This window comes from Thamnophis sirtalis, unplaced genomic scaffold (genome assembly GCF_051295495.1).
Source record: "Thamnophis sirtalis isolate CommonGarterSnake01/CBP01778 unplaced genomic scaffold, rThaSir2_p1.2 scaffold_6, whole genome shotgun sequence".
In the NCBI taxonomy this organism is placed as follows: domain Eukaryota; kingdom Metazoa; phylum Chordata; class Lepidosauria; order Squamata; family Natricidae; genus Thamnophis; species Thamnophis sirtalis.
Window position 1 is genome coordinate 129,737,831 of NW_028261386.1, and position 21,092 is coordinate 129,758,922.

Here is a 21,092-nt window from a genome sequence, read left to right on the forward strand (position 1 = left end):
TATCCGGAGACCGATTGGAAGCCAGTGCAGCTCGCGGAGGATAGGTGTAACGTGGGTGTACCGAGGTGCACCCACAATCGCTCGCGCGGCTGCGTTCTGGACGAGTTGAAGTCTCCGAATACTCTTCAAGGGCTGCCCCATGTAGAGCGCATTGCAGTAGTCATAACCGATTGCTGTTTCTCCTTTTTTCAGGTGGTAGCATGGGCAAAGCAACATCAGCAGAGATTGTCAGGGGCCCTGGCTGCCCTTATTGCTAACCAGGAGTTACTGGAAGCATTATTGTCCTGGCTACAGTGGGCAGAGACAACGCTGACTGAGAAAGATAAAGAAGTCATTCCCCAGGAGATCGACGATGTCAAGGCACTCATAGCAGAGCATCAGGTAAGAGAAAAAACATGGTGCTCTCTTCAAGCTCTTTCTCAGCACTTCAAGCAGGCCAGACATTTACAAAACTGAAAATCCTATACATTGCTCACATATCTGACAAAAAATATATATATACATTCCTTAAATGTTATGTACCTGTTTGATGCACTGTGTGACTTTCGTGCGTAAAGCAAAGAGTAGCACAGAGAACCAAAGAGTTCTTCAGAATGACGTTGGCAAGAAAGGAGTACATGGGTCTTTTTAAGCTTTTCTTTTGTTCTTGCAGTGGGCAAACTAAGCCAGTATTTCAACAGTGCGGTAGGTTGTAGCTTGAGGGTCTAAAACTCTTGGGCACAAAATAAAAGAAATAATCCAGAGTACGTGTGTGCTTGTTTCAAGCATGATGTTCCATGCCGCGCCTTGAAACAGAGAGCATGTCTTTCCTTCATTTCAAACAAAACTGCTTTGGCTAAGGGGAATAGTTTTAACAGAGGATAAGTTTATGGTTTATTGGATTTATATGCCGCCCTTTCTTCTCTGCATTTCTTCTCTGTAGCCTGCCCCCCAAAGTCTGCCAAAAGTTTCTTTTTCTTTTTTTCTTTTTTCTTTCTTTATTTTATTGTTATTATTTTTTAAAAAAAATTATTTTATTTTTGTTACATAGACAACACAATCACATAACAATAGAAAAAGAAAGGCAGAGGGAAAAGAGAAAGAAAAAACCCACACACACACAAAAAAAGAAAAAATTGGGGAAAAAACCCCATCATCCCATACAGTATGTCATTTGATTACAGCTGCATCCCTACTATGTTTCCCCCCCATACACACATCCCGTATCTCTCTGTTGTATATTTAATAGACACCACAATAACCTAGGGTTTAAAAAAAAAAAAAAAAAAGGGAAAAGACCCAAAAAAAGGGGGGGGGGACAAAAACCATCATCACATACAGCATGTCGTTTGGTTACAAGTGTTTTAACATCTGCATCTTCAAATAATATTTACCATCTCAGATATTTCATCTAATATAACTAAAGGCCTCATTTTCATTCTACAATATATATTCAGTTAACATTAGCATTATTTTTCCCCAGAAAGTATGTTTATATTTATTGTTAACCTTGCATTTCATACCTTCAAACAGAGATCTTATTCCTTCATTTTTTCAACAAAACATCGCTGCCCATATATACCAGTTTTCATTTGTTCCCCTATTAGAATTGCTTATCAGTTTCTTTTTAAACAAGTCAGAAAGTTTCTTTTTAAACAAGTCAGACCTCCAAAGGAGATTTTTAGGTTCTGGGAACTAAAAGAAGAAACACAAATGAATGTTTGGTAAATAGAACTGACTCATGCAAACATTAGGTTTGTCCTAAACGTATTTCTAAAAAAATCTTTTTTTGAAATTTAAGTTTGTCTCTATTGGACAAAACATACTTTTCTGTCAAGTATTTTATTTTCACATGAATTAGAAAGATGGTGACTTTATTGCCATCCGCTCACAGCAGATCAATGAGTCCTGTTACATTTCAGAGGTTAGAAAGTTTGTAGTACAGATAGTCCTTGATTTACAACCACAATTAAGGCCAGGACTTTTTTGTTGCTAAATGAGAAACTCATTAAGTGAGGTTTGCCCCATTTTATGATTTTTTTCTTGCTGCATTTGTTAAGTGAATCACTGCAATTGTTAAATTAGTAACACAGTTGTTACGTGAATCTTGCTTCCCCATTGACTTTGCTTGTCAGAAAGTCGCAAAAAGTGATCACATGACCCTGGGGCACTGCAGCTAACATCAGTGTGACAATTGGTCATAATTCCCTTTTTCCCAGTGTCTTTGTAACTTTGAACCACTACTAAACAAACAGCTGTAACTCAAGGACTGGAAGAGTGTTCAAAGACTTCAGTTAGTCCAGAATGCAGCCGCGCGAGCGATAGTGGGTGTACCTAGATACACCCACGTCACACCTATCCTCCGCGAGCTGCACTGGCTTCCCATTGGTCTCCGGACATGCTTCAAGGTGCTAGTCGTTACTTTTAAAGCCCTACATGGTATCGGACCTGGCTACCTGAGAGACCGCCTCCTGCCACTTACCTCCCAGAGACCTATAAGATCACACAGACTAGGCCTCTTCCGGATCCCATCTGCCGGTCAATGTCGGCTGGTGACTCCCCAGGGGAGGGCCTTCTCTGTAGCTGCTCCGGCCCTCTGGAACGATCTTCCCGTTGAGATCCGGACCCTCACTATACCCTTCCGGCCTTCTGCAAAGCAACCAAGACCTGGCTGTTCTGGCAGGCCTGGGGCTGTTGATGTATCCAGCCCCATCCTAAGTTATGAATGTTGTTGAACTTTTAATGTTGTTTTTTTTTATTTTTTGTATGCCCCCCCCCTCCCTTTTTTACCTGTAAGCCGCCCTGAGTCTCTTTGAGAGTGGGCGGCATACAAACTAAATAACTAAATAAATAACAAGGACTACCTGTTTTGATATAGGTAAATACTGAAGGTATTTAAGGTAAATACTGAAAAAGCCATTTGAATTTGAATTTGAATTTACTTTATTTGTATGCCGCCCTTTTCCCTGAGGGGACTCAGGGCGGCTCACAATTCAAGGGAGGGGGGAAAAACAAACAAAGTTACAGAACAAAAAGACCATACACAGCTAAAAACACAACAATCCTACCATTCGGAGTGGGGCTGCAAGTCTTTAGCCCCAAGCCTGTCAGAACAGCCAGGTGGTAAGGGCTGTGCGGAAGGCCTGGAGGGTGGTGAGGGTACGAATCTCCACGGGGAGTTCGTTCCACAGGGTCGGAGCAGCTTGTGATGTAGCTGCATTATGTACATGTGATAAGCCCCATAGCCCCACTACACCAAAGCTGTTGTTTCGCTCAGTATTTTTCAGGTTATTTTGATGCAATTGTTAGTCAACTTAATCACTGTTTAATTGCAGACATTCATGGAAGAAATGACCAGAAAACAGCCCGATGTAGACAAAGTTACGAAGACCCATAAAAGAAAAGCAGCTGAAACTAGCCCCGTCCAATCTCATATTCCCGTATTGGATAAGGGAAGAGGAGGAAGTAAGTAATGTTCTATTGTGGGGCATTGAGAGTATCGTATTTCAACATTTCTTGCCTATTTATAGATTGCAGCAGGAATTCACTATTGTTTTATCGCATCGAGTAATTTTAAGCTCTTTTTTTTTCTCATTTAAAAAACGGCAAGAATAAACTTAAAGAGTTGATCATTCGTACTCCTATGGCCTATTGTATCTGACTCATCAGGGGTGGGTTTCAACTGGTTCGCGGCGGTCCCCGCGAACCGGTTGGTCGGCAAACCCGGAAGTAAGTAACTTCCGGGAACGGCGAAGGGCCCACTCGCCCGCCCGCGTTCCTTACCCGGTTTTGACGAGTTCTGCGCTTCCACGCATGCGCAGGACGCATACAGCGCCTGCGTGATCCTCCAGGAGCAGCTGGAGCATCGCACAGACGCTAGTACGTATGCGTGCGCCGCGCGCGTGAACGAGGAGAAACCCACCCCTGTGACTCATGCTATTTAGATTCATAGCTGCCCCTCCATGAACAGAACCGAAGTATTATTGGCAACCAAACAAGCATATATGTCATATTATTGTTCTTCAAAATTGCTTTGAGAGATATAGTTTCGATTCTCTGTTTTTGATGCACGTGCAATTCACTTTGCGTTTAACAGGAAAACGTTCCCCAATCCCAAGCATGTACCCTTCAGGCGCTCAGACCCAAATCGAGACGAAGAATCCACGGATTAACCTCTTGCTGAGCAAATGGCAACAAGTCTGGCTCCTGGCCCTGGAGAGACGAAGGAAACTTAATGACGCCTTAGACCGATTAGAAGAGGTTAGTAACAGTAGTTAAAGCAACCACCCACCCCCCCAGAGCCTGCAATGAAGTTCTGTTTCATGCATGAGTGGCACTGGCATTCCTCTTGGGCAGGGGGGGACCAACCATCCATCACCTCTGACACTCAGAGGGTATGTGGTTACCTCTTGATCATCAGCACAGTTACTCTTCTGAATGTTTGGAGAGTACCCAGTACACTCTATGGAAAGATAGGGCGCCAATATGCTTCTGCATGTACCAACGGAAAGGGCATGACCCCAGGGATGTTATACACTTACCTTCCCTACTGGTTCACAAATGTGAGCGCGCAGATCTTTCTGTGCATACGCTTTTGGTGAAACAAATGGCCTAAATGGGATGCCGTAGAGCCACCCGCGATTTCTGCTACCGGTTTGGGCGATCCGGTCCAAACCGGTAGAATACCACCTCTGCAGGACACACATGATGAAGAAAAGGGGATGTTACTACCAACCGTAGGGATCAGCATTGCCTCTAGACAAGATGGGTGGCGCACAAATCTAAATGAAGAATGATTGATTGATTGTTTGATTGGATGGATGGATGTTTGTGTGGCACCAAGTCATTTTCCATTCCCAGCAATCAAAATAACATTTTACATCGAAAATAGGAACCAAAGGAACTGCAGAGTCATGCACTGGTTTGTCAAATGGTAAAATGGAAGGCAAGCACCAATAGTCTTTTCAAATGATGGTTTCCCACTCTATTAGTCAAAGTTTAGAATTATATTTGTATTAGGAGTATATTAGGAGCCAAGGTGGTGCAGTGGTTAGGGTGCAGTATTGCAGGCCACTTCAGCTGACTGTTATCTGCAGTTCAGCGGTTCTAATCTCACCGGCTCAAGGTTGACTCAGCCTTCCATCCTTCCGAGGTGGGTGAAATGAGGACCCAGACTGTGGGGGCGATATGCTGACTCTGTAAACCGCTTAGAGAGGGCTGAAAGCCCTATGAAGCGGTATATAAGTCCAACTGCTATTGCTATTCATGATGAATGCTAACTACCTTTCTTTTAATAATTGGAAGTAATTTTAAATCTTATTTTCAAATGGCAGATGAAGTTAACTTCTGCATATTCTTCATGCTTAAGAGCCGAGGTGGCGCAGGGGTTAGGGTGCAGTACTGCAGGCCACTTCAGCTGACTGTTATCTGCAGTTCGGCTGTTCAAATCTCACCGGCTCAAGGTTGACTCAGCCTTCCATCCTTCCGAGGTGGGTGAAATGAGGACCCAGATTGTTGGGGGCGATATGCTGACTCTGTAAACCGCTTAGAGAGGGCTGAAAGCCCTATGAAGCGGTATATAAGACTAACTGCTATTGCTATTGCTATGCTAAGTTGATATGTAGCTTGGGATCTACAAATGTAGTTGAACTGCAGTTTGAAGGAGCCTTCAGACTCATATACCTTAGCCAAGGCAGCTGGGAGTTCAAGATCAGAGATCTTGGCAGGAAATAGAAAGGAGTACCTTGATTTTCACTTTACAGAAGAAACCAATGTTCACTTCTATCCAAATCTTAGCATCATGGATATTGGGTTCTCTAAGCCAATTCATGTCTTAAATCATTTTAATGATTTTTTTGTTTCCCAGCTGAGGGAATTTGCCAATTTTGACTTTGACATTTGGCGGAAGAAGTATATGCGATGGATGAACCACAAGAAATCTCGAGTAATGGACTTCTTCAGGAGGATAGATAAAGATCAGGATGGCAAGATAACAAGGCAGGAATTTATTGATGGGATTCTCTCTTCAAGTAAGTTTTAAAACAAACCATTATTCTTAAAAGAGCTGACACACATGAATGTGTCAGATATTCTGGAATGAGCTGACCCCGGAGCTTCGTATAATCCCCGACCTCCGGTCCTTCCGGCGCGCCCTAAAAAGTTGGCTTTTCCAGCAAGCCAGCCTGGCCTGAACAAAACAAAATAAATGATTGATTATTGTTAATTTTAATCAATTTTTTTAAAAAAAAACGTTATTGTTAATCTTAATTGGGTTTGTTTGGGATATTCTATTTAATTTTTTTTAACTTTCGTAATATGTGTTTTTTTTTTTTTAATGTTGTACGCCGCCCTGAGTCCTTGGGAGAAGGGCGGCATATAAATCCAATAAACCATAAACCATAAAACTTCAGATTGTAGGTGGGAAAAAAAAAGAATGTGAGAGTAGAGGGCTTAATAGGACTTCTCAAATATCTGAAATAATGTTGTTGCATTCTGTAGTGACCAATAGATGCAATTAGATATAATGGCTATAATTAACTAGAGTCTAAATTAGTACAATCCAGTGAAGCATCAAGATAAATGTTTAGGTTTAGGTTTGGTTTAGGTTTCATTTTATTTATATGCCGCCCTATTCCCAGCGGGACTCAGGGCGGAGCACAAACCCAAGGAGGGAAAGGGAAACACAAAAACAACAAATACAAGCATTTAAAAATAACCAACAGCCACACAAATCGAGAGGGGAAGGGAACTCATCAACCCCAGGCCTGCCAACACAGCCAGGTTTTAACGGCTTTTCGGAAGGCCTGGAGAGAGGTGAGGGTCCGAATCTCCACGGGGAGCTCGTTCCAAAGGGCCGGAGCCGCCACAGAGAAGGCCCTCCCCCGGGTCATAGCCAGATGGCATTGGCTGGTAGACGGAACCCGGAGGAGGCCAACCCTGTGTGATCTAATGGGTCTTTGGGAGGTAATTGGCAGCAGGCGGTCTCTCAAGTACCCAGGTCCAATACCATGAAGGGCTTTATAAGTGACGACTAGCACCTTTAATGAGTCCCTCGGGAATAGGGCGGCATACAAGTCGAATAAAACCTTCAAACCTTAATAGTAAGAATGGTCCATTAGAGGAACTGATAACATAGAACCGGGGTGTCAAACTCAATTTCATTGAAGGGCACATCAGGGTTGCGTTTGACCTTGGGGAGCTGGGGCCGACATGGCCAGCTCAATGTCACTCGTGTTGGGGAGCCAGCAAAAACAGGCTCTCAAACTCCGTTTTTGGCTGCGATGGCCTCCTGCAACCTTCTGCCAGCGAAAACATAGCTCGGGAGGGTGGGGCCACATGCAGCCCTCCACAGCTTCATTCTCCTAAGTTGGTGGAGACAGCGGTCATACATGGGTTAACTCAGTCAGTAACCAATAGAACTGAGTCTACCAAAGTGATGTCATCGCCTGAGGAGCACGCTCCCCGCTTTTCTAGACAGTTCTTGGCTGTTTCCAGGGCAGCCCAGTGGGCCAGATCTAAGCGCCCTGCAGGCCGGATCTGGCCCCAGGCCTTCGGTTTGACACTCCTGACATAGAATGATGTTTCTTAAAGTATGGTCCAAGGAGGGTTCCCCCAAGACCCTCTCAGAGATCTGTGAAGTGAAAAGTATTTACCCGCTATTGAAAATACTTGCAAAAATTAAAAAACAATGTCACTGCTCTCATTTTTTGGGTTCACCCACAAATGCGCAAACGACAAAAGCGCACCTGACTAAGCCGCGGTGACAAAACCGCGAGTTCTAAAGCGCGCCGACGAATGAGCGCTGAAGCGCGCCGACAACAGCACGCTGACAGAAGCGCGCTGTAAACCTAACTCTAAACCTAACCCTAAACCTAAACCTTACCTTAACTTAAATCGCGCTTCTGTCGGCGCGCTGTTGTCGCTGCGTTGATGACATCGCGGTTTTAGCGCCGCGGTTTTGTCAGCGCGCTTTTGTTGTTCGCGCATTTGTCGGGTCACACATTTTTTGTCATTGAAAACAGAGATTTTTGTGAAAGATATTTTATGTTAATATATATATAATAGGTTCAATATTGTTATAGTTATATGATTCAGTAAATGTTCTACAAAATGCCTCAGTTTTAATATTTAATATTGATAAATATAACCCATATAACACAAAAGCTCTTTTGAGGTCATCCATAATTTTTAAAAAATGAGAAGGGATTTCAAAAGTTTAAGAAATGCTGAGCGAAAAGATTGTTCAAATCTTGTTACGTTCATTCAAAGAGTAGATAGCCACCTTTTCCAGATCTTCTAATTTCGGCCTTCCAAGATCAAGCAGAGGAGTAGACTAGAAAGCCTGCAAAATTCTCTTTTAATTCTGTGCTTCTAGAAGTTATCTGTTCCTAAAACTTTGCAATTCTAAGGTTTAGCATTATTTCCTTAGAATTTCCTACGAGTCGCCTGGAAATGAGTGCGGTAGCAGATATTTTTGACAGAGATGGCGATGGCTACATTGACTATTATGAATTTGTAGCAGCACTTCATCCAAACAAAGATGCATACAAACCTCTGACAGATGCAGACAAAATTGAAGATGAGGTAATCCTCTTCTTTTCACCTCTTATTATGAGTATTTTCCATTAGAATTGCATAACGATCATCATACTCATACAGTTTACCAATGATACAGAATGGCTGAAAATCTAATACAGTGGTTCTGATTATCATATTGACAGGTGACACGGCAAGTGGCAAAATGTAAATGTGCAAAGCGGTTCCAGGTGGAGCAGATTGGCGAAAATAAGTACAGAGTAAGTCTAACAAATACATTCACGTCATCCGTTGATTTATACCTAGCTAAAAGAACCAGAAGATCTGAGCTATGAAACTAGATTTAGACTATGTGGGTCCTGTGAATGTTCTCAAAGTATTAAAACCTATTTTAAACCTTACTAACAGCCAAAGATGATAATAATCACAACATAGAAAAAGTAATAGAAAATGAAGAAGCTAAATGCTCTGGGACTTTAGAATTGAAGCAGGCAAGCTTTTTCCACGCAACACTTAACAATGGTAATAAGAAAGACAAAGAAGTGTGGATGTTGCAGGACGTGGAGACAGCAGGATAGAAGAGAAAGAACTGGAGAAAGTCACAAAATACGAAGACCTGCTATAGAAGTGTAGAACAACTGTGGCGAGAGGAAGCCAAGGTAGTTGCAATAGTAATAGGCACTTCGGATGTAATTCCAAAACATCTGGAGCTTCAGCGGCATTGACAAAAATCACCACCAGTCAGTTGCAAAAGGCAGCTTTTACCTTTCATATTATTAGTAAACGACATCTCCCTATCTCAGACCCTTGACTCATTAAGTGGATAAAAATGTCAAATCCAGTCTAAACATTGATTAACTGTGTGACCAGCCCTAATTCCTATTGTTACTCAGTTGAAATTACATATTGTGATAATCTCACGTTTTTCAAATCGATGCATTAACATTAGTAAATGTTTATGAGAAATTAAAGAGGGGTGAGTTCATTCAAATGCAGCCTCAGGATTGAAAGTGATTTTTCCAAGGCACAGTAGAAAGGGCAGAAGTTGTTTTCCTCAAGGAAAAAAAAATACCATGGGTGCCATTTTGTCTTTCCGGAACTCCGTTGTTTTTTTTAAATTGAAAATGTTTTCTCCTTGAAAAAGTTGAAAGGCCCTGTTGGTTTGTTTTTCTTTGTGGAAGAATGTTCAGAATAAGTGAGATTTTAGAGATTGGGTTTATACAGTAGGTCTGTTACATTAGGGTTCATCACCCCCCTTCCCCCCAAAAATACCGGGCCACCAAAGCAGTGGGCAAGCGTGCAAAGCTTCATTTAGACCGCCTACTGCCATACACCTCCCAACGGCCGATAAGATCCCACAGAGTGGGCCTCCTTCGGATACCGTCAGCCGGTCAGTGTCGGCTGGCGGGCCCCCAGAGGAGAGCCTTCTCTGTGGCTGCTCCGCCCCTGTGGAATCAGCTACCCCCAGAGGTCCGGACCTCACCCACCCTCATGGCCTTCAGGAAAGCCGTTAAAACCTGGCTGTTCCGGCAGGCCTGGGGCTGTTGACCTTAGTGTTAAGGTCCAGCCCCGATTAGAAGGTATGCGTGTTGTGTATTTTAAACTATTTTTTTTACTTATTTTGCTTTTCTTTTTTTCTTCTTTCATTGCCCGGAGTCCTCCGGGATTGGGCGGCCTATACATTTAATAAATGAAATGAATGAAATGCACATGCACAGGATTTAGGTTGCATGTGCGAAACCGTCCCCCTGCTGCCAAAGCTGCCACTAGTAGTTTGCAGAACTTCAAGAAGTTTGGCGACTCCCTGTGTTATGTAATAATTATATGACCCCATGCCACCAATGTTCAGGATCTTTTATTGTACTATTCAATAATATTTAAATGGTATTCTTTCCAACAGAGTTAGAATTCAAAGATATTGAACAATACATCTCCCTATCATCCTGTTCTTATAAAAATGCATATGTCCCAGTTTTATTAGTCAGGAAATGTGTTGGGTATCTTATTGAGGGAAAGACCTTAAACATATATGAAGGAAGAATTTGTCAAATGGCAGAAGAAATTTGATCAAAGATGAAGCAAGAGATAACCTTGAATTCCATTATCCATCATTTACAGTCCAAACATGTGTTGTTGCTTGTATGTATGTAAAGTATACATATTATATTGAGCTATTTGGAATATGAATGCACTTTCGTAGTGTGAGTGACGTGGACCATTTCCTGTTAATCTAATTGTGTTTTTTTCCCCCCCATTTTCCATCTCTTGTCAGTTCTTCCTGGGAAATCAGGTATAAACAGTGGAATGTACATGGAGTTTCTAGTACTCTTTTTTTAAATACATTATCATTTCAGCTTGCAGTGATTTGTCCTCCCACTTCCTTTTCACCGTGAGCTAATTCCTTGTTTGCTCAGCTTTGGTGCCTTAACAGGTGTCTCTTGATCCTGAGATTGTTCTCTTTGCCTGTGGCTGCCTCATAATTAAGATTACTTTAAGGGAACCAGATAATAGTGCAAAACGCTCTTTGGGTGCAAACGCTTTCAGATATTTTTCTCTGTAATTTGCACTTGAAAACTGTAGTTGAGATGGTGCTATGATTGCTCTATGGCAGTGTTTCTCAACCTTGGCAACTTGAAGATGTCTGGACTTCAACTCCCAGAATTCTCCAGCCAGCATTCGCTGGCTGGGGAATTCTGGGAGTTGAGGTCCAGACATCTTCAAGTTGCCAAGGTTGAGAACACTGCTCTATGGAATTGCTTTTAGGTTTCCATGCTGTATCCCTCTCTCAGGTAATTTGCATCACACTTTTTTTTTTAAACTACTAGGAAAAAGGCAAGGGTACGCAGACGCAAGCCAATAGTATGCAACCAAGCCACTTAATTTTGTTTATTTTGTTCAATATATCCTTGTTTCTCTGCTTACTATTAGCTTTTTTAGCAGAGCAATATTATTTCAATCAAAACAAGGGGGGGAAATAACATTTGGGGGCGAGCTAGTTTCATTTGGTGGAAAGTGACCCCAGATTTCAGCCAGGATTTAACAAATAATAATGATTCCACTAAGTTTGAAATTTGCACTGATGCCAGAAGCAGAAGATCTTTCAATTCTTGTTAAAGTCCATCTTCCGGTGGTTCTTTTTATACAGTTATATGTATTAAAAAAGAAATTTTGATACCTGATAATAACACAATATTATCATTATGCAACTATGTCTTTAATAATAGGCATTGCTTAGGTTTTATATGAAACAGTATTAATAGAATTCTTGGATAGGATTTCCCATCTACTCCTAACAATGGAGCGTGCTCGCTATTTGAGTCCAATCAGACACACTCCCAGTTGAATCTATGCTTACAAACAGTTGGTATGATGAGGCTTAAATGAAGGGTATTGTCAGATATACTGTCTTGAATGTTTAATAGAAATGATAGCATATAAGACGGTGTAAAACTAATCAAACTGTTGAAGGAGCTGGTGCTTCTGGAGAGAGAGGCAGATAAGAGTTGCAATTGCTGGGCATCCTTACCAAAGGAAAGGAATTATGTTGTTTGCATTCCCAGATTATCTAAGAGAAATGTAGACTTACTTACCCATTTTGTTTTTTACTTTTTTTGAAAGGCATAATTTATTTATTTATTTATTTATTTATTAGACTTATATACCGCTTCATAGGGCTTTCAGCCCTCTCTAAGCGGTTTACAATTTTTTTTTAGCAAATTGAGTCAGCAACTTGCCCCCACAGTCTGGGTCCTCATTTCACCCACCGCGGAAGGATGGAAGGCTGAGTCGACCTTGAGCCGGTGATAATCGGGAATATTAAGTATCAAGATACAGACGGTAGTAATGTAGATATTTTAGCCACTCCAAATAATTACGACAGGTTGTGCTTGTAAGGATTTCGGGGAAAAACACAACTAAAGGATAAGTTTCCTAAAGAATACCGCAAAAAGAGGAAACTCCTCAAACCAACTGCCTAGGTTTGATTGGTCGGAAATGAAATGAAATTGTGTCAGGTCTCTCTTGATCTGCTGCTAGAGTTTCTGGACATAGAAACGTGAATATTACAGCTTGGGACCAAGGTAGAATTCTCCCCAAAAATAATCTAGGAAGCAGGAAGGGATATTCTTTCCTGACTCATCTATGTGGTCATAACTTCCCACTCTGCTTTAGGAAAATAACTACAGTCAGCATTTGGATGCATTTGTGGCTGTAGGAGATCTAGAGCCAAGGTGGCGCAGTGGTTAAATGCAGCACTGCAGGCTACTGCTAGATCAGCAGGTCAGCGGTTCAAATCTCACCGGCTCAGGGTTGACTCAGCCTTCCATCCTTCCGAGGTGGGTAAAATGAGGACCCAGATTGTTGGGGGCAATATGCTGACTCTCTGTAAACCGCTTAGAGAGGCCTGAAAGGCCTATGAAGCGGTATATAAGTCTACTGCTATTGCTATTGCTATTGCTATCTAGGTGAATGTCTCCTGTTATCGTTCCAATTTCTCTGGCTAATTCTTCCCAGAACTATTTAAGCAAAGTCCATTTTCCAAAGGGCTCATATGAAAAACAGTCGCTGCAGCATAAAAAACCTTATAAGAAGAAAGGAAAAAAAGTCTTCATAGCTATGTTTATTTCCATAATTTTACACAGTGCACATTCCAAACTAGCATTTTTGCGTACTTCTAAAAATAAGGTTTTGTCCCTGGCGTAGTGAGTTTTATCTGCCACACTGTTATTTGGTTCCTAAGAAGTAATATGCTTTCCCCCCCTTGCTTAAGCTGTATCTCAGGTTATATTAAAAAAAGTAAGCTCAGTTGTATGATTTAGCAATGAAAGATTTTTGCTTTTGCTAATATTTGGCTTCTTATTCCAGTTGGACTTTTGGGCCCTCATTGAAAAATCAGGCATTAAATATTAGAGAAGTTCTGAATTCTTCTCCTGGCGGAAACTAATGGCAAAATGATTTGCAGTACAAGTTACAAGGGTAGCTCAAAGAAAAGATATTTTTTTAGGCAGTGATTGGGGATGGAAGTGTTAAAACCCAGTGAACTTCATTATACATTTAATGAAAAGTTAACTAGTTGTGATTTCCTGGGCCTTTTCTTCCCGGCCTTGTCTGTCCTCTCACCTGGTTATTGCAATGTTCAGGAGCGCAAATATGCTGTAGAGCACTGGTTCCCAAACTTGGCAACTTTAAGACTTGTGGACTTCAACTCCCAGAATTCTCCGCTGGAGAATTCTGGGAGTTGAAGTCCACAAGTCTTAAAGTTGCCAAGTTTGGGAACCACTGACCTAAGAGAACAAACCCATCAGGACAAGCTTCAGCCGTCCATCTGCATTTGAAAGACAAAGGTCACATTTTACACAAATCTTAAAGTTGCCAAGTTTGGGAACCACTGCCGCAGAGCAAAATGAAGGGAGAGAATAACAATCAGAGGAAATAGAAAGGGAAGTATGTTCTTCCTCTAGCACGGAGCTTAAAAGTACAGTACAAATCTCTAGATTGCAAATGCCTAATTTTGGCTTTACAGTACTCGTTCCATGTTCTCATAACATGGGGGTCAGCACCTGGCCATTATGATCCCAAAATAACAAAAGAGTGCAAACGCTGTCCTTTTGCCTATTTGCCCAGTACAAATAATTCTACATTCCTTTCTAAATTTTTCCTTTCCTGATGTGCTGTAATAAATAAATCAGAAGCCTCGGATTCTCTGTTGAACATCAACCAGAAGACTATTAAGATTCTGAATAACAAGTCCAGTTAAGTTGGACCCCTGCCAAGTTCCAGATCAATGTTTCCTTGTTTGGACATGATAAGAAATTATGCTTTATTCCAGTAGGCCAAGAAAGACAGGAGCTGTATAAAAACTAGAATCCAACAGTAGATAAAACTTCTGGGATTTAAAGATTACCAATACATGCTTAAACAATGATGTAGTAAGTTTCATGATCATTTAGATCAGAGATGAAGAGAAAATTATTTTTTGTTTCACTTTAATATTATATCTAAGCACATTTCTCTAAACAAATATTTGAATTCATATGAAATTACATATTAGAGGCTTCAAATCTTTGATTTGGAGAATTAAAGCTGACCAAATTAAATCTCCAAAGCGAATATTTGACTTAGAAGGCTTATACGGAAGTTGTTTCTTCACAATTGATTGGGACAATCAAAGTATCCAATGAATTCAGCTATCAGAACGGATGATTCAATTCTGACCAAATCTGATTTACGTATTCCTGTTATGTACATATGCTTATTTGAATTTCTCCAGTTTTATAATGTAATTCATAAATAAAGAGTAATACTGGTTCCACCACAAAACCGCGCCCGACTAAACCGCGCCCGACTAAACCGCGCCGCTGACGTCATCAACAGGGCGACAACAGCGCGGAGACAGAAGCACGCTGTAAACCCTAAACCTAAAATTAACCCCTAAACCTAAACCTAACCCCCCTAAACCTAACCCTAAACCTAACCCTAAACCTAAACCTAAACCTAATCCTAACCCTTAACCTAACCCTAAACCTAACCCTAACCCTTAACCTAACCCTAAACCTAACTCTAAAGCTAACCCTAAACCTAACCCTTACCTTAAGTTGAATCGGCTTGCTTTCAAAGCGCTATTTAAAGCGCCCTTCTTTCTCCGCGCTGGCTGTTGTCGCCCTGTTGATGACGTCAGCGACGTGGTTTAATCGGGCGCGGTTTAGTCGAGCGCGGTTTTGACGGGTCACGAGTAATGCTAGCACTTTGAATTGAACACACTGCCAACAAGTGCAACTTGTGAAACAAAGGTGTCACATATTTTGAATTAAAGACCCCTTTAATGCTCACACTGCTACATTTTACACTAGCTGGAACTTCCGTGTCCTGTTAAAGGATACAGCATGTTGCAGTAATCCGGTTAGGAGGTAATCAGAGTGTGAGCAACCATGAGCAGGGCCTCTTCTTCTAGAAATAGGCCAGGGTTAAATCAACTTACCTTCGCTACCGGTTCCCAAATGTGAGTGCATGCGCCACCTCCGGGCATATGCAGAACCTTCCACACATGCACAGAGTGTCAAAAACGGGACATGATGACATCCGGGCAGGTGGGCGGAGCCTCCCGCCGCCAGCACTGCCGGTTCGCCCGAACCGGATAGAACCAGCTGAATTGCACCACTGGAATTGGCACAGTTGGTAGGCAAGGCATATCAAGGCATAGCTCTTAGGCATAGCTGCTATCTGCTCCTTGAGCCGGGATAACAAGTCCAGGAGGACCTTCAAATTGCACACAGTTGTGTATTTGCAGAATACTGATGCTACCTCACCTGGAAATGTTGGATACATGGCTTCATGTAGATGTTAAACACGAGAAGGTTGAGCTCTGGGACACTCCACAGATTCTCCCCCACCGAGTTCCATCAGTTTCTGGAACTGATCCAGAAATAGATCATAGTCAGTGAATATTAAAGGCTGCTAAGAGGTCAAAATAAAGGCAGAAGCTTTGGGTCTACCTATTTATCTGTCTTATCTAGTCTGGATAGTAATTAACATAAAATAACATAATACTAGGAAAACTCATGGCAAATAAATATATAACTAGAAATTGCATACAATATACATATATATATATATATATATATATATATATATATATATATATATATATATATATATAGAGAGAGAGAGAGAGAGAGAGAGAGAGAGAGAGAGAGAGAGAGAGAGAGAGAGAGAGAGAGAGAGAGAGAGAGAGAGAGAGAAATTGCATACAATATATGAATAAAGGAGGAGAGCCTGCGGCTTAGTGGCTAATACAACTGCCTAATATGTAATACAGCACAGGTTCGAATCCCAGTAAGGCTATGGCTAGCTGATGAGAGCTAAATAGCTTGAAATAGATCTATACTAGTCTCCCTTTATTTATTTATCAGCACAAATGCAACACACAAACACACATATATGTACTGAAAAATAAAAATAATAATAAATAAAAAGCATTTGAATGTGGACTTTTAAAAAGTGCTAGCAGATATAATACAAATCAAGTTGAAAAAATGAGACATTGAATGAAATTAAAATACTTATCAATCACTTTTTAATTTTTAAAATTTCATGAACTATTTGCTTTTATTTTATTTTTTCACACTTTAATAGTCATTTGTTTTTGTACGGCTATCAAAGGGCCATGAAAATTGTACTTATGCATCTACATATATATATATGTTCTGCAATTCTTAAAAGGACAGCTTCTGACCAACAGTGGTGATCATTAGAACAGTGTTTCTCAACCTTGGCCACTTGAAGATGTCTGGACTTCAACTCCCAGAATTCCCCAGCCAGCGAATGCTGTAGCGAATGCTGTAGCCAGCATTCGACATGTAGCGAATGCTGGCTGGGGAATTCTGGGAGTTGAAGTCCAGACATCTTCAAGTGGCCAAGGTTGAGAAACACTGCATTAGAAACATAATTTTTCCAGCCTCAAGTGTTTTCCACACCACTGCATTCTGGGAGTTGTAGTCCCAACACTTCTGCAGCCCATCAGACTGGAGAGGTTTTCCTTTTGATCTTTGAGGACACCAACTCCTGTCTTCATGGTGTTTTTTTTATTTTATTCCTTTGCTTTGCTTGACGGCTTAGTTTACATCAATACTAAGAGGCATGCAAGACCAGTAGCACAACTATTAATGCTTTTGTGGCTGGTGCTGAAAAAGGAAGCTCTCAAACAAATGTAGTCGCTGAGGAATGATAGATATGCAGTAGGTTTTTTGAACGTTTAATTACATTTAAAAAAAAAAGAATTGAAAAATAGATTAAATACAATTATCTAAAAAGTAGCAGGATGTGTGATCAGAATATAGAAGGAGAGGTAGCAGGAGAGAGAAATTATAAACTGCTCACCTCCCAGATATGTGAAAATCTACAAAAGAAGAAAAGACACTGAATCATACCATGCAATACACTGGATATACAAAGGGAAAGTTTTCCTAGAAGCAAAAAGATGAAAGAAGCTTCTTGTCATGATTAAAATTACTTTTCTTCTTTCCCAGGATAAAACTTTTGGGTTCTCTCTCTATTTTATGAAACTCATAGTGTATTTTTAATTATTTTTTTGCCAGGAAAGCTCAGGGAGGGTTTTTGCAATGAATGAAAAAAAATTGTCTGATATAAGAACTTCATATATTCTCTTAGTATTTTTTTTTCTCTCCTATTACATGATTTTTGCAAATTTTGTGTAAAATGAAACCAGCATTTGATATTTATATGCTGCTTCTACCTCCCTCTACCCCAATCTCATTGCTGGCTTGTGGATTAATACATTCAGTTTGACAACAGCTTTGATCATCATATGCTTAATGAAAACGTCTTTGGTAATTTTTCTACTAATGATTTTAAAGCAATCTATGGCTAATTTTAACCTACGTAGCCTGGAGGAGGCATTGCCGTTTAGAATGTATAGGAAAACTTCAGCTTATTTTCCTTTCTTCGGCACAGTTTGGTGATTCCCAGCAGCTTCGTCTCGTCCGAATCCTGCGGAGCACCGTTATGGTTCGTGTTGGAGGTGGTTGGATGGCACTAGATGAGTTCTTAGTGAAAAATGATCCTTGCAGAGGTATGTGAGAAAATAGCTTGGATGTCACATTCATTAATTGTGTCCATAACTGCCCCCACTGCTTAATTGGAGGAAAGGAAATATCAGCTGTGTCAATTCCGCATCTTAACTCAATCTTAATTTACTTATGATGATATACTTTTGTACATATCAATATGCAAAAGGACTGCATACCGAAAAATCTAGGGGCAGAGCTGAGCAGAACACAACTGGTCTCCAAATGTTTTGTATATCAATTTCTGCCATGCAGGTAACATGGATAATGGCAAGGAATGGTGGGGGTGGCATTCCAAAATAATTGTAGAAGCCTCCTGTCGCCTGAGATTTCTCTTACGTGCTGAGAAAACTCAACAAGACACAGGTAGCCTTCTACTTACAGCCATTAATTTAGTGACTCTTCAGAGTTACAATGGAACTCAAAAAAAAAAGTGACTTTCAACCAGATCTTGCATTTACAACTGTTGCAGCATCCCCACCAGTGGTGGGTTTCAGAAATTGTTTGAAACTACTCTGTGGGTGTGGCGTCCTTTGTGGGAGTGGCTTGCCACCCATGTGACCGGATGGGAGTGGCTTGCACTGGCATGCATAAGAATATGATGTAAACTTCTTTTTTAAAAGGCATCTTTGGTTTGCGTTAAAACAACTTCAACACACGCAATGTTCTGATTGCACCACAAACGCAGTAGTCATCCTTACCTTTCACAGAGGCACCGAGTTTTATAAATATGAGCATGATAGTGTAGAATAATCATATCCAAGGACCAGTGGTGGGTTTCAAAAAACTTTGGAACCTCTTCTGTAGGTGTGGCCTGCTTTCCGGGTCCACTGGTGGAACCTCTTCTAACCGGCTCGGTAGATTTGACGAACCGGTTCTACCGAATAGGTGCGAACTGTTAGGAACCTACCTCTGGTCCTTACCATTGATAGATACAAGAATTTTTGGACTTGTTTGGCCTTTTGTTTCCAATATTCTTCGTTGGACCATTGTAGGTAATGTTTCTTCCTCCCAGTATATTAAGCTTTACCTGCTTAGCCTTGAAGGAATATATGAATTTCCATAAGCAATGGTAACTCAATTGTAGCTATTTATTAATTACTGAGAATGATATAGGGTTATTTTTTAATTTGCTATCAGAAAAGATATTGAATGTTATGAGGGGATGTGGAAAATAGTGTTTACCAATTATCTTTTATCATAATTTCCTTCTGCCAGAGTTAGAAGTATTATAAGTTCAGGGAAAAGTCTTTTAGGACATGAATATTTTATTTTATTTATCAAATTTATACACCTCCCATCTCACTGTCTGATTGAATTTGGGCAGTTTGGAAATGAAAGACATGTACAAAGACACGGTTTAAAAACAATGTCAAAAGCAGCATTTATAAGGTAGAGGGAGTAATCTTAGGCCACCAACCTCACTCAAGATAGCCTGCCACTCTTAGACTGCATACATGCCAGTTGGCAGAGCCAGGTTTTCATCTTCTGGAAGGCCAGAAGGATTGGGAAGCCAGCCTCACCTCTGGGGGCAAGATATTCCATAGGGTGGAGACAGTGTCACAGAAAGCTCTCTTCCTAGACCTTTCCAATTGAAATTCTTTAATCAATGATTGGATTGGTTCCTTAGGTATCCTGGTCCCATGCCATTAAGGGCTTCAAATGTGATAACCAACACCTAGAATTTGACTCAGAAGCAAACTGACACCCAGTGTTGTCCGCACAGCAGACACGGGCGGCCCTCGGGTCGCCCCAAACTGCTCCTATGGCCAAATACTGCACCAGCTGAAAATTCCAGATACTCATCAAGGATAGCTCCATGTAAAGTGTACTGCAGGAGTCCCTACGGGACAATGGTGGGTTTCAAAAATTGTTCGAACCTACTCTGTGGGTGTGGCCTCCTTTGTGGGAGTGGCTTGCTGCCCATGTGACCGGATGGGAGTGGCTTGCCGCCCCTGTGACCGGATATGAAGATGCTATGCCTTTGGGTCTTCTGAAATTTTAATTACCCAATCATAAGCAAAAACAATATTTTCAGTAGAATGAATTTCCACTTCTACTTACACCTGCCAGCCAAAATGCTGCTAGTGGTATTGCTAACATGGGCTGAGGAGGAAAACCTAAATTTTCTGAATCCTGGTGCAATTGTGTGTGTGTGTGTGTGTGTGTGTGTGTGTGTTTGAGAGAGGGGGGTGGGGGAGAGAGAGGGAGAGAGGAAGGAGAAGAAAGAAGAAAAAGAAAGAAGGAAACTTATTTAGCAAAGGAGAAAACAAATGCTGTCACTTTAAATCGGAACTGAGCATGCCTGGCTGTGGAATTCTGGGAGTTGAAATCCACAAGTCTAAAAAAATTGCTGCCTCTCCAGCCATAAACCTCACCGCACATCACTGGCTAAGAACATCAGGACTTACAACTTATTTTACAACATTAATGGATGATGAATCTCCATTTCTATTTACAAACCATTCTCTCCTGCCAAAACTTTCATTTCTGTGTACACATCCTCCTTTTTTTTCCCCCAGCAGACATGACAAAGGAAAGGACGAGGGGTGGAGGGAACAAGATAGACTCAGAATAAGGGGAAGGGATTCTTGCATGAGGAAGGGAAGAAAAGAGAAAGAATGAAATAGATATTTGGTGAGGGGAACAGAAAGAAATGGCTGGAAAGGAAAAAGAGATGCTATAATAAGTAGTTTCAAATGGGTTAAACTAGTCAACCAAAGACACCGAATTAGCAGTTAATGATCAGGCTAAAAAGGCATTGTAGTTTTGAAGCAGATGGCAATTTCTACAAATAGGTGTTGAATAAGGAGGCATTGGTGTTCATTTAAAGGAACACCAATGTTTTCTAACACAATCAGATTTTCTTCATTTTCCATATAAATCAAGAGAAGGATTCCTATCATTACTATATTTTGTGTGGTCATTAACAAGCTTCACCTTGTAAGAATAAAATTCTCTTTAATACCAGTATATAGAAATATGGAAAACGTTTTT

At 41.0% G+C, this 21,092-nt stretch overlaps 1 protein-coding gene across 8 annotated transcripts in view; it reads left to right on the plus strand.

The window, feature by feature from the left end:
- DST (dystonin) overlaps window positions 1-21,092 on the plus strand; it is a 410,298-nt gene that overhangs the window by 378,423 nt on the left and 10,783 nt on the right. For 7 of the 8 annotated variants that reach the window (XM_087718947.1, XM_087718939.1, XM_087718941.1 and 4 more), the window contains 8 exons: window positions 193-381; window positions 3,315-3,444; window positions 4,076-4,239; window positions 5,846-6,008; window positions 8,408-8,562; window positions 8,700-8,774; window positions 10,787-10,804; window positions 17,983-18,100. In XM_087718947.1, coding sequence (XP_087575073.1) covers window positions 193-381; window positions 3,315-3,444; window positions 4,076-4,239; window positions 5,846-6,008; window positions 8,408-8,562; window positions 8,700-8,774; window positions 10,787-10,804; window positions 17,983-18,100 — 1,012 coding nt within the window. The remainder of the gene's footprint in view (window positions 1-192; window positions 382-3,314; window positions 3,445-4,075; window positions 4,240-5,845; window positions 6,009-8,407; window positions 8,563-8,699; window positions 8,775-10,786; window positions 10,805-17,982; window positions 18,101-21,092) is intronic. The other variant, XM_087718943.1, reaches the window with a different exon arrangement.